Source organism: Bos javanicus, chromosome 22, assembly GCF_032452875.1.
Source record: "Bos javanicus breed banteng chromosome 22, ARS-OSU_banteng_1.0, whole genome shotgun sequence".
Lineage (NCBI taxonomy): Eukaryota > Metazoa > Chordata > Mammalia > Artiodactyla > Bovidae > Bos > Bos javanicus.
The window spans coordinates 56,867,435-56,881,245 of NC_083889.1; the positions used below are offsets into that span (position 1 = coordinate 56,867,435).

The 13,811-nt window shown below is 41.3% G+C and overlaps 1 protein-coding gene across 16 annotated transcripts in view; it reads right to left on the bottom strand.

Moving 5' to 3' along the window:
- Window positions 1–13,811, bottom strand: part of LOC133235547 (peroxisome proliferator-activated receptor gamma) — a 215,160-nt gene that overhangs the window by 150,416 nt on the left and 50,933 nt on the right. For 3 of the 16 annotated variants that reach the window (XR_009732588.1, XM_061397181.1, XM_061397180.1), the window contains exon 1: window positions 7,119–11,914. The exons of 10 other annotated variants lie outside the window; for them this stretch is intronic. Coding sequence is in view for 5 of the 6 variants with exons in the window: in XM_061397181.1 (XP_061253165.1) it covers window positions 7,119–7,200 (82 nt within the window). In the remaining variant the exon portion in view is untranslated. Of the gene's footprint in view, window positions 1–7,118; window positions 11,915–13,811 lie in introns of those variants that run through there. 3 more of the 16 variants (XM_061397192.1, XM_061397197.1, XM_061397193.1) reach the window with 3 other exon arrangements.

Genomic DNA, 13,811 nt, shown 5'->3' on the forward strand with positions numbered 1-13,811 from the left:
ATTACATTAAAAATATTTAATTGCTAATGCAAAGCAAAAGAGTAAGAAGAATGAATATCTAAGTTTCTCTGAAAGAAGTAAGGGGGCCATTGTGTTCACATGACTGGAACGTGTGAAGGATATCAGAACTTCTGTTACCAGGTTCTGCCATTGGCTCTCTGCCAAAACTAGAAATTGAACCTTGGTTTTTCTTCTAGAACTATGATTAGTAATGGGTATCTATCAGATAATACCTAGATATTCTGAAAAAATGTTAAGGAAAAGATTGGAGGAGACTTAAGAAGTCAGTCTGATTTAAGTAACTGAAAATAGAAAACTTTTGGTAGTATGGATAATGTAAACCTGTATTACCCCAGAGTGGTAACTTCTGTTTTAAAGGTGACAAGACAGAATTAACATCTGCTGGACCCTGATGACACAGCAGGCAGTGCTCTAAGGGCTTCATATGTGGGATATCAGTTACTAAACCAAGTAAGGTACTTTTCTGCTAGCAAACAGGGCTCCTGGAAGTATCAGGAGATAGACAGACTTGCCAAAGAAGCCAGGCACTTGGATAATTTAAAAACCTGTCACATTCAAATTAATATTCAAATGATAGTCAAACCAATGGAGGGCCATGGTGCACATAACTCTCAGTAATAGGTCATCCATAGTATCTTTGTACTTGGTTTTTAGCACATATATCACATGGTTTGCTTTTAATAGCATTAATTTTAGAATGTTATTCAGTGCACACTAAACTTTCATTTTTACACACTTAACAGATTTCAGTGTCTGACCTCAGAAAAGTACCGTGGAAGAGCAGCGTGTTCTTAATAAGTCAACAAGAACTTATTAGACACCTATTATGTGTTAGATACTGGTGGAATAAAAGGAAAAATAAACTTGGATCTTATCCTCAGTGACTATGTAACTTGGCTTAGGGAATCTTTAAAACAGAAAATAATATCAGGCAGTCTCAAATTAAGGGTTAAACACTGTGATACAGACCAAAAATGCTAGAGGGTTTTATTCTTTCACTGAACAAGTGTCTGAGCCCTGCTATTCACCGAGCACATTCCAGGTAGCTGGGATGTGTCAGTGGATGAACAAACTAGACAAAGATCACTGACTTCATGGGGTTAATGTGCTAGTGGTGTAAAGCAGACAATAAACAATAAATACGGGGAGTAAGTTAATTATACGGGAGGCTAGAGGATGAAGAATGCTTTAGACACGAGAAAATGTAGAGCAGGGAGAGGGGAAGACCCGTGGGGAGGACAGATAATCAACAGAGGGTCAAAGCAATCCTCACATGAAGGTAAAAGCTGAGCAGAGATTAGGAGGAGCTAAGAGTTAGCCAAGGTGTCAAAGGAAGAGAATTCCAGGAAGATGCAAGAGCTGGAGTGAAAGCACTAAGGCAGGAGCAGTGTGGAATGTGGGAGAATAGCAAAGAGGCGAATGTGGCTGCAGAGGAGGGTGAAGGGCAGACGGGGTAAGAGGGGTGTTGACATGGTGAGGTAGGGGTGCGGGGCTTACGTTTAAGAGAAGGGAGAGTCATGCACGGTGTTGAGCACAAGGACAGACCTGACTTGCACTTTAACATGATCCCTGTGGGTTGAGACTAGGTGGCTGGGGGCTAAGGCAGACTCGGGTAAACCTCTCAGGAGACTGAGATGGTCCTCAGGGGCAGTGGAGGGGAGAGAAGAAACACAGTCCTTTTATGGGAAAGGGAGAGCAATTAATGGTAACGTATCCAGAGAGTGTTTCATAGAGGAGACGTCACCTGAACCTGACCTTGAAGGACAGACAGGACTGGCAAAGGTGGAAGAATCAGGAGAGCTATTCCAGGACATGGTAGTCTTGGAGGCAAGGGTGAGTGTGGCTTGCTCTTGGGACAATGGCATTGGTCCAGTTACAGCAAGGCAGGCCAGTCTCTCGGATTGGGGGGAAATAAGATACATAAGGTGGAAACAGATTACAAAGAGCTCTCAAAGCCAGTGTTCCTGGTGTCTCGTATTTATTATATTGTAGATGCTCAACATGTATTAGAAGATGGGTAATAAAGACAGGCTTTTAGGACCACTTATCTGGCAGATTGGATTGGCTGGCTGACAGTTTCTCATTTAGAAGGTCAGCTATAAGGCCGTACAGAAATCCTGGCATGAGGTAATGAGGGATAATTCTCCTGTAGGTAATTGACAGTTGCTGTTTTGAATCTACTTTATAATGTAAACCATTCGCCACTTGTGGGAACCTCAATCTTGTGTTGGCAATCCCTTTCTCAACTAAAAATTGCATGGGCCTAAAAACCTGTGTGCTCAGGCAGCCACGTGGTCTTGATTCCCATGTTATAAGAGCTGAATAGCAGTTGCTATCAAATACATGTACAATGCCCACGTCTCTAAATTAGTTACAGGTACAAAACTGTCTATAAAAAAAAAGTAATAAGTTATCTGGTAAAGGTTTATAGAAACTTAGTCCTATTCAAATGAATCTGATTCATTTTCTATCACATATTTTCACAAATAACTCAATACTAGTAGGTGGACCGGAGAAGGCAATCGCACCCCACTCTAGTACTCTTGCCTGGAAAATCCCATGGATGCAGGAGCCTGGTGGGCTGCAGTCCATGGGGTCGCTAAGAGTCAGACACGACTGAGCGACTTCACTTTCACTTTTCACTTTCATGCATTGGAGAAGGAAATGGCAACCCACTCCAGTGTTCTTGCCTGGAGAATCCTAGGGACAGGGGAGCCTGCTGGGCTGCCATCTATGGGGTTGCACAGAGTCGGACACGACTGAAGCGACTTAGCAGCAGCAGCAGCAGTAGGTGGACACAGGGTGTTTTCTGGACAGCTTTCTAAGGCCTAATATAAGGGTGTTCAAAGGAAGCTAAGGCAACAGAAACTTTGTGTCTGTTCTGTTGATCTAATATAACTAAGAAATTTGCTTTGGTCAGATTTCCTCTGACACAAAGAATACATACCTTACAAAGAGCTATGATGATTTCAGAATCTCCTCCAGCTTATCTTATTCAAGTTATAAGTGACAATGCTGATAAAGGTAATAATCCACGACAACCTCTATCAGAGGCATAACAATTGTTTTTCATTTAACGACCCATGTTTTACACTGCATTTATATGGATTTATATTGCAGTTTATATGGATAGTTGCTGGCAGGCCTCCCTGGTGGCTCAATAGTAAAGAATCTATCTGCAACGCAGGAGGCACAGGAAACTCAGGTTCAATCCCTGGGTCGGGAAGATCCCCTGGAGGAGGAAATGGCAACCCACTCCAGTATTTTTGCCTGGAAAATCCTGTGAACAGAGGAGCCTGGTGGGCTACAGTCCATGAAGTCACAGAGCTGGACACAACTGAACGACTAAGCACGCGCATGAGCTTTGAAGACAAGTCGTGTTCCTTAGGCTTTGTTGGGGAAAATAAAAATTTTTAAAGTGCTATGTTTTCTTGTAAGCACTTAATATAAATGACATATATTTGGAGTGTTTCCTATAATTCATAATTGGGGGGAATGCACAAGGGAAATGACAGTTTTCGGAAACATAGTAAGGAGATTCCTAGAGTCTAGAAATCTGCCAAATCTACTACATCCTAGTGATAAGAAAACAAATTTGAACAGTTAAATCAGAAATAGATGATAAAACTAGAGGCATACTATTAAGGAAAGGGCTTCGCTGGTGGCTCAGACAGTAAAGAATCTGCCTGCAATGCAGGAGACCTGGGTTCGATCCCTGGCTCAGGAAGATCCCCTAGAGAAGGGAATGGCAACCCACTTCAGTATTCTTGCCTGGAAAATCCCATGGACAGAGAAGCCTGGTGGGCTACAATCCATGGTGTCGCAATGAGTCGGACACGACTGACTGACTTTCACTCACTCATACTAAGGAAAACATTATTATGGACAACAGTAAAATTCTAGAAAAACTCCCTGAACTGTTATTACTTGTGAGATCATGAAATCTGGAGCTGTCAATGACCTAAATCTTCATCATATAGAGAACATTATAATCTAAGACAAATTTTCAATGTCTCTGAGAAGAAAACATGCGATCATTGCTCTCATTTAGGCACAAAGAATGATTGAACTTGTGGAAATTCAATCTCTTTATAGACAAATGTTAATGAAATCGGGAGGTAACTGGCCCATTTAAAAAAAAAAATCAGACATGAGGATGCTTTTTCTAAGTCTGATCATTTCCTTATCAAAACCTTCAAGAGAGGTTATACAGAGGCCTCATCTCACTTAAAACTGCCACTCATTTTGATGCATAAGGAATCCTGCAGGTTTTCTTCCTCCATATTCCTTAAAACGCTTCAAATTTAGGATACTGTGTATCTTCTGTTCTATCCACAAGTGAGTAACACCACAAGCCCAGGACAATGAACTTCACAGAGGGCGTCTGGTGTGCTTTCGCAACAACTGTATCGTTCAGTCCTCACAATAGTCCTGTATTTTCTGTTAACATGTGTGCGGAGGGCAGAGGGGATGGATGACATGCTTAAATTCACACAGAAGGCATATGGCCAGGACATGTTCAGGAGTTCCATTTCCTGACACCACATGGGTCCCTTAGAACTTGTGGAAAGGTAAAAGCCTTGGCTTGGCTCAGTTATCTAATGCTCCAAGTACACAGCTGCCTGGAGCCACACGGCCACAGTTGAAGTCTCCCTCAATAGAAACGGCAGCAATCCATCACTCACCCCTCTCTCAGGAGAGACTCTGGTTTCAAAGAATCATCTATTGCAGCATTTGTCGTGTCTCTAAGGCACACTTCCATTGCTCAATCAGTTCCAAAGGACAAGCGTGTCATCATCTTTCAGTGCTCTGGTGCAACAACTTAAAATTAGAGAATTCACCCAGGACTAAGTCTGGCGCTGAAAGCGGGAGGCATGTTCAGCTTCAGCTTATGGACGCTTCCCTTCAACCTTGCCAGTTTCTCTAGTGGAAACGGGGTTTCACGGCCAGCATGGGGTTACTTGGGGTTCCTTGAAAAGCTCACGATGAAAACAGAAAGGGGAATAAGATACATGGAATCACGGTGATAATGAATCCCAGGAAAACATGCAGAAGTCCCCTTTGGGCACAGAGGTTACAAAGAGTGGACTTTTTAAAAGTCTCATGAAGGGGACCAGTGTGGCTGGATAACTGGACCGTTCACACTCAGTGAGCCACTTTGCCTTCAACAGCAGCACCCAGATCTTTGCAACACCCTTATTTCCCTTTGCCTGTGATGAGGAAGAGAAGCCAGATAAATTCCTGTACCGAGGCCAGGTACCTAATCTCTACAGGGTTTCATCTCTGCTGGCCTCGATTAGCTAATGATGACCACGTTCCCAATTTATTTTCAGGTTTGTTTGTTTGTTTTGGCAACAGTGAAGTACTTAAGTGGCCCTCTACAAAATACAATAGAAGTGAACTATCACGGGTCTTTGGCCTTTAGAAACCTATTTTTGACAGAAAAAACATTTATGACTAAAGAGTAATCAGAGATCATTTAACATGAGAGTTAAATAATTGGTACAATATATAATTTCTTAACTGCTCGTAATTCTATTCTGTACCATCTTAATTAAGAAGAAAAGTACTGGGTCATTCTTTTGAAAGGGATTTGAGACACAAAAAAATTACACCCAGGGTAAATTCAAGGTATAAAAATAAAGAGGTTAGTGCAGAATGAAAACTAATGCAAAACCCATAACTATCCCTTACCATAAACATATTTGCTTCAGTTAACCTAAAATATTTGTTGCACTGCATTCTGGACATATTCTTTTCAAACAAACAAAACTGTCAAATTTTGACACAAGAATTATTTTACAGTATGGGTTGGACATTCTGCCCTGATGCAGGTTAAGTTAATAACTGGAGAAACATACCAATACTTTTTATGGCTTGTAGAAAAACAGAATAACAGGATTTTATGTAATATAGTAAGATTAAACTCCTGTTTAAGAGACTCAGATGACAGAAATATACATTGAATCCAAATGTCACAATAAAATGAAATGTCACTTCAGGAAATTTTGTTATTAACTTTTAAAAAGCTCAATGTTTAAAAAATTCTGTGATTAATATGCTCAAACTTCAGACTTTCAGAAAAATTAAAACATCAAAATGTACAGCCATCCATTTCAACAATTAATCAACTTAATTTTAACACTTTGGCATTTACATTGTAAAATGTGAATCAGACTAGGTAACACAATGAATTTTTACGTAGCATCTACAAGAAGAGAAAAAAAAAGAAATAAATATGATATAGCACAAAACAGAAGCAGCTGTGCTAATACGCTCCAGTAGAAGGAGCTATAGAAATAAAAAACTTACACTTCGCAAAGGCCAAGAAAGAAATGCTGAAAATGAGGTATCTAACTGAATCTCTCACGTCTGAGTAAAAGTGATAATCATTTACCTAGCATGCAATAGTAAAATGAGATGCTTAGAACAGGCCTTCTCCAAGGTCTCCACACTGTTCTACAAAGCACTGGGCACTCTGCTTCGCACCCTAGGAAATGTAAAGAATAAGACTTGGCTCTATACCCTGGATGCTTACAATTCTCTGAGAGAGATAAAATGCCCACACAAGTATCTAGATTTCAAAGTAGAGCAAAAACATGTTGAGAGTACTTTAAAATGAATAAACGCTGCTGTGAGAGATACATAACACACAAGGCTAAAAGGAGGAAAGACATTCCAAGACGACCTTAGGTATTTGGGGAAAACATACGTCAACACAGAAAATGTTAGGTAGCCCAAAAAGTTCCTTCAGGTTCTTCGTAAGATTGTGCAGAAAAACCCGAACAAGTCTTTTGGCCAACCCTATGAAAACAAGTAGAATTTCTTTGGATATAAATATACCTTGAATACTTAAATTCAGGACACAGGAGTCAAGCACAGACATAAAATCTGGATTTAGTTGTTTGTTATTTTTAAAAAAAAGCTCTGAGTATGCTTTAAGTGAACGCAAGAGCAGCAAGTTAAGCATCAAAATACTGACCTACACACATCAGAGTAGCAGAACACACATCACTTGGAAGACAAGCCACAAGATCAAGTCCACCCTTCCGCGATGCCCGGGGGATACCGACAGCCAAATCTGGAGGTGACTTTACCTTGTGAGGTCCTTGCAGACACTGTGACAGCGAAGGGCTCACTCTCTGGGTCAATAAGAGCATCTCCCAGGGTTTCACCCATCACAGCACGGAACAGGGATTTGCCACAACTCCCACCGATATTTGGTCTATTTCTTGCAAAAGGCCAGTTCCGTTCAAAGAAAAAGATGCATGGCAGTAAAACTTGGGAACGCACCAATGAGTCAAGACGTCCGTTTCCAAATGTTTGGAGGAGGTGGGAATAAACTCACAGAGGACCAGGCCTGGATGGACTGGCTGGCATCCTCCTGTTAGAGACCAGCTGTGACAAACTGTTGCGTCATAAGGCTGTTCACTGCTTTGGCAAGACCTGGTACATTACAAGGAAAACATTGCCACACCGTCTCGCCGGTGGCCCTCGTGTCTTGTGAGGGGCGGGGGCAGGACAGTACTTAGAACTCTGAGGGCAGACGTGGTTCAATATTCAGTTGATTCCAAAATGGAAAACTTTACATCTCTGGGTTATGAAATACTAGCTAAACTTACTTGGATAATTTTTTTTTTCTGTCTGCCCACCCTTGGTTGAATCTCTAGTCATATCATCTGATATCTGAAGAAAATGTCTGAATTCAAGTATGTGTTTATAAAATTTGCGATCAGCTACTGAAATTCTCTGTCCTTAGGTATTTACTCTCTTACTTTGTGTAGTCTGTAAAAAAATGACACAGCGATCCAGATTCTCTAAAACTGAAGCATTAACAGACTTGGAGACAGGGCCTGAGACAGCTCAGATTCTATATATCAGGGTCTGCTGCTCAGAAACTTAATTATTAAGTTTATCCATCCATAGCATATACATCAGCTGATGTGTGAACGTTCGTTAACATTGGAAGGATAGATTCCAGATCATCATGAAAAAAGTAGAATTCTCCCTGAGAGGAATAATGCATTACCAGAAAGGAAAAAAAAAAAAAAAAAGACTGACACGGATAGGTTGGAGAGGAATTGTGGTCAGTTTTGTAATCAGGAAAAAGCTGGCTTCTTGCTCAAGGCCTTTGACCTTTTTGGCAAAGGGAAACGCTAGCTGTGCCAAATTTCAATGTGGGAGCAGGCCTCCTCCTATCACACAAGTGGCCTCATGGAATTGCAGTGACTTGTGGATTTAAAAAGATGCCCCCACATGGGGCAGTATATCAGGTGGTAATAAATCTCTGAATACGCTGATCCCAATATTCCCCGAGCAGAATACATATATATCTGGTCCATCTACATTGAGTAACTCATCATCCTACAAGAGATTAGCAAAAGTTCTCTTGTCAGTTGTGGAGCAATAGCTTGGTGGGAAGAAGACTTAACTGGGTCTCCACGGCACAGAATACAGTGGAGAGTTGGGAAATTCCATCGTGTATAAACTTCTAAAAACCAAAAACACCTTTATTAAGGTGACTGAGCTAAAAGAACTTTCTTGACAGTCGAAATAACTGAGGGAATTACAGCTGTGTAGAACTAGTTTTTTCTCTTTGTTGCTGTTGTTGTTCAGTCGCTAAGTCGTGTTTGACTCTTTGTGACCCCAGGGACTGCAGCACGCCAGGCTTCCCCATCCTTTACTATCTCCTGGAGCCTGCTCAAACTCATGTCCATTGAGTTGATGATGCCATCCAATCATCTCATCCTCTGTCACCCCCTTCTCCTCCTGTCCTCAATCGCTTCCAGCATCAGGGTCTTTTCTCAATAAACGAGTTTCTTCTTCTCAGTGGGAAACTTTGCACAATGACACAACATTTAAAGGTGTGATTAATCCAAGACTCTTGGTTGAAGTTATGATAGATAAAAATAAGTCAAGAACACTTTCCTTTTTGTTGATAAAACTGAACAAAAATTTAAGCCCCATTTGGCCTACAGATAGGGCTTCCCAGGTGGTGTGAGGGGTAAAGAACTCACCTGCCAATGCAGGAGATGTAAGAGACGTGGGTTCAATCCCTGGTTTGGGAAGATCCACTGGAGGAGGGCATGGCAACCTACTGCAGTATTCTTGCCAGGAGAATCCCTTGGACAAAGGAGCTGGCAGGTTTCAGCCCACAGAATTGCAAAGAGTCAGACACAACTGAAGCAACTTGGCACCCACACAGTGCCTACACATACTCCATGTTCCAAAATGTGCCTGAGTCTGAAAGGCATATTTTGGCTTTATTCCTGTTGTGCGTGGGTGTGTTGGTCACTCAGTTGTGTCCAACTCTGCGACACCATGGACTGTAGCCCTCTGGGCTTTTTTGTTCATGGGATTCTTTAGGCAAGAATCCTAGAGTGGGTTGCCATTCCCTTCTCCAGATCTTCCCAACCCAGGTATCAAACCTGGGTCTCCTGCGTTGCAGGCAGACTCTTGACCGTCTGAGCTGCCAGGGAAGCTCCTTATTCCTGTTAAGAGGCAGTATCTCACTCAGTTCCCTATCATCACCTCATTCTTGCCTTCTGATTGCACAGTCTCTGCAATTTTTAAAAACTGAACTTAGAACAAGTTTACTAAAGTGTGCTTAAGATTATGATGGATTATAAGAAGGATAAAGTTGGCAGAATGATACCATTTTCGAGTGAGAGAAGCCCTTTGCGGGTCTAAGGATCTATTAATAAGATGAGGAAATGGGGATCCCAAATGAGAAGTAAATTCTCCAGGTTAAACAGCTAGGGAGGGATGGAGCTGGAACTGGAATTTAATTCTCAGGCCAGTTTACCACCACTGGCCTTCACTGACTTCTACTCTTAGAAGTGACTGAATCACCGCTTTTAATAAATCAGGCACAACAGGGTTAGAGCACCGGGTGAGTTAAGGGGGAGACGCGTTAACTCTTTAAAGGAACATCAGTAAGTAACTGTTCTTCACTTTTCCGTATCTATGGATATGCAGGGAATGTGGGGACTTTCTCAATACGCTTCTTCCTGTCATTCCCGCACTTCCTCAGTGACCATGTAGCTCATTCATGCCCCACAGTTCTACCTGAGGATCATCTGAGTTTTGTTTCTGAGGTCAACAGTATCACCTGGTTCTCTAGCCATCTCTTTTACTCTCTGGGCAATACACACATGCATTCTTTCCAAGAGTCCTCAAAGGGACTGAGTTCTGGATTCTTCACCTACTGTGACTTCTATTCTCTTTTTTTCCTTCTCAAACACCATTCAACTTGGCCTACCTGCTGCGTCGCTAGATGCTGTAAGCCTCGAATACTTTTGAAGACAGGCTTCAGCCATTCAAACATAAAATTATTTTTAACAGCGAATTACTCCACAGCCCCTGAATCTAATACCATCAACTCTTACAGCACTGACCACAATCTGCCAACCCTTCTCCCCTAGACTATATTACAAGAAAGCAAAAAACTTGTCCTATTCACTGTCTTTCATTCATTTATTTATTCAATGAATGTTTACTGGCAAATTATCACCACTATATTGGCAGGCATGGAGCTAGGTGCTGGCTTGGTGAACAAGATGGATGTGCTCTCACCTTGTAGAATTTAAAAATAATCAATAGACAAAAATGACGTGTGTTGTTTTTCTTTTTTTAATGATGGTTTTAATATTAGTGGCGGGTGCAACAAATGTTGCTTAAACTCTTGACAACATACCAAGCAATGCAGAAATCACCCCAAGTTACTAACAAAATACTTATAGAATACAGACTGTTTAATCGTATTTGTTATGTTAGTGATTTTTTCCTATCACACTGCAGCACTGGATCATGTAAGATACAACTTACAAATTAAAATGGACAAAAGCAAATGGAGCCAGAGTCCCTCCGCTGTTCACCTGAAGCTACCACAGCATTGTTCATTGGCTATACCCCAATACAAAATGGTTTTGGTGTTAGAAAAATAAATAAATAAAAATTAAAAAAATAAACAGAGCCAATCTCATTTGTATCTAATTACACAGTTGACAGCTATCCACTCGTATATCCCTCAGATGTTCATGAGATACTAACTGCCAGGTGTTATTCTAAGGGATAAGAGATAACAATATTCATAAGTCAAGGTTCCCATCCTCGACGAGTTCACATTTAATTATATTTATCAAAATTATCCAAATATCCCTAAAAGGGTGATCTTTTAGCTTCCTTAACCTTGAAGGTCAATTAGCATGTGATGGTACCAGAAATAATGTATTTGCTTAAGTTAAGTCGTTAGCATCAGTGGACACAGTATATGATCACTGACAAATTTGTTAGTGTTTTGACATGCGTGTGAATTTACTTACTGTCAAGGTCTTGAGATTTCCCAGTGTCTTACTCTTTATACTATCAAAATATGAAGGATATTATAATAAGATGCATAAAAAAGCATGCCAGTAAATGGGGCCGTAATGTAGATCTTGGAGCTTTAGACCACGTCTAGGTGTTTTCTACACCAACTGGTTATCAGCACTTTGTTTCTGAAGGGTACTTTTATAAAGAATTCTATTGCCTTCCATCCTGTGGAGCATGTCCTTTGAAAGATTGTTATTATTTGGTCGTTTAGTCATGTCTGACTCTTTGTGACCCCATGGACTATAACCCGCCAGGCTCCTCTGTCCATGGGCTTCTCCGGGCAAGAATACTGGAGTGGGTTGCCATTCTCTTCACCAGGGGATCTTCCTGACCCAGGGATTGAACCCACATCTCTTGCGTCTCCTGCACTGGCAGGCAGGTTCTTTACTGAGCCACCTGGGAAGTCAGCTATGAAAGATAGCCCTTGGTTATTTTCCAGAGTGAGGAGAAGTGGGAGAAGGCCACCTTCCTAATGCACTCGCACAAAAGCTAACCCAGCTTCCAACACTGGGGGATGTCGGGCTCTGTGCCATGTATCCTAACAGGTAGATCCCACGGCCACCATCCCAGCAAGTCCAGGATTCCCATGGAAAGAGAGAAAGGAAGGCCACCACTGAACATATCTGGGTTCTTTCTTTCTTTTTCTTTTTTTCTTGAAAGAAAGGAGGGCAAGATCCATTCTTCTTTAAGCTAAAACTATAACTTGGTTCAGAATTTCAAAAAGTATTGGCCACAAAGGTCATTCGGATTTTCACATACGTGAAAAACTCGAAATAATTTTTTTGGCCAACTCAACGACATGTTTTCTATGTTAGCATTGTTGTTCAGTCGCTAAGTCAAGTCCGATTCTTTGTGACCCCATGGACTGCAGCACGCCAGGCTCCTCTGTTCTCCACTATCTCTCAGAATTTGCTCACGTTCAGGTCCATTGAATCGGTCATGCTATTTAACCATCTCATCCTCTGCCACCCTCTTCTCCTTTTGCCTTCAAACTTTGCTGTTAGCAGGGTCTCTTCCAGTTAGTTGGCTCTTTGTGGATCACAGCCTTGTCATAGTGAAGGGGCCTGTGTAACTCAGTGAAGCTAGGAGCCATGCCATGCAGGGCCACCCAGGACAGACACGTCACACTGAAGAGTTCTGACAAAACGTGGTCAACTGGAGAAGGACATGGCAACCCACTCCAGTGTTCTCACTTGGAGAACCCCATGGACAGAATATGTTTTCTATACAGGATTATTATTCTAAGCTAATAAACCATTTTGATGAATGAACATGAATCTGAGCAAAGTCCAGGAGACAGTGAAGGACAGGGAAGCCTGGTGCACTGCAGTCCATGGGGTCGCAAAGAGTCAGACACAACTTAGCGACGAAACAACAACAACAACCATTCTGAACGAAAAAAATTAACTTGATGAAAAGATGTTAGCTTATAGCCAATAGCTCCAGAAGATGTGTATTTGGTATTTTAAAAGGTTTTCTTGACCCTGAAGTGATGTGATCCATGGGGTCACAGATAGAAACTGGAGCCAGAAAGCATAGGTTTTCAGTTGTTATATGGCTTCAGACTTGTGTTAACTCTTTGGGTTCACGTTTCTCATCTCTGGAATGAGAAGAACTTTCTGCAAAACCCTTTAAGTCCTTTTGGCTTCCAGTGTGGAGATACTTAACAGTACGCCTGCAATTTGTTTATTTAAAGGGTAATGGAAACTGTATATTGCATTCTTATTCATGTTCTAATCCTGAGTTACTACTTCCTTCTTATACCTGGTGGCTAATTAGGTACACCACCAAAGGCACTTCCATCTGGAAACTTCCTTCTTCCCGCGTCCCCCCATCCCCTTCAAAAGTTAACTTGCCTGTTATACCTGAAAAAAAACAAAAACAAAAACAAAACAAAACTCTAACCTGTCTAACCACTTTCTAGGGATCAACTAAACACTTTTCCAGTCATTATACCGTTGAACCAAAGACATACCACCTAAACTATGTTAACTTGTGTTTGCAGTGTAATATTTGAAATTCTCCAGCAATTGGGTTTCTAACCATAATAAAATACCTACAGGTGATATCATCAACTGACCCATATTTAAGTTGTGGGAAATCCCAAACTTCTAAAACACGTATCTTCTTCACTGTTCAGATTTTATCAATTAATTTTTCAAGATCAGCTATCTGGAGATTCCTAAGGTAACGTATCCCATCACTGGTGAGCCATATGAAACCCCGCAATCCTAATGCAAGTTCAGCGCCACAGAGCTTTAGGCAAGTTTAGTTTATGTAAAATAAGCCATTTACCAGCTTTGTGACTGCCCCAAAGGAAATACAATGAGATTACAGACTCCTATAACTTGATACCACAGAGATTAACACATTCAAACTCTTAATTTTTCATAAGGAAAATGAGTTACAGAGAAATC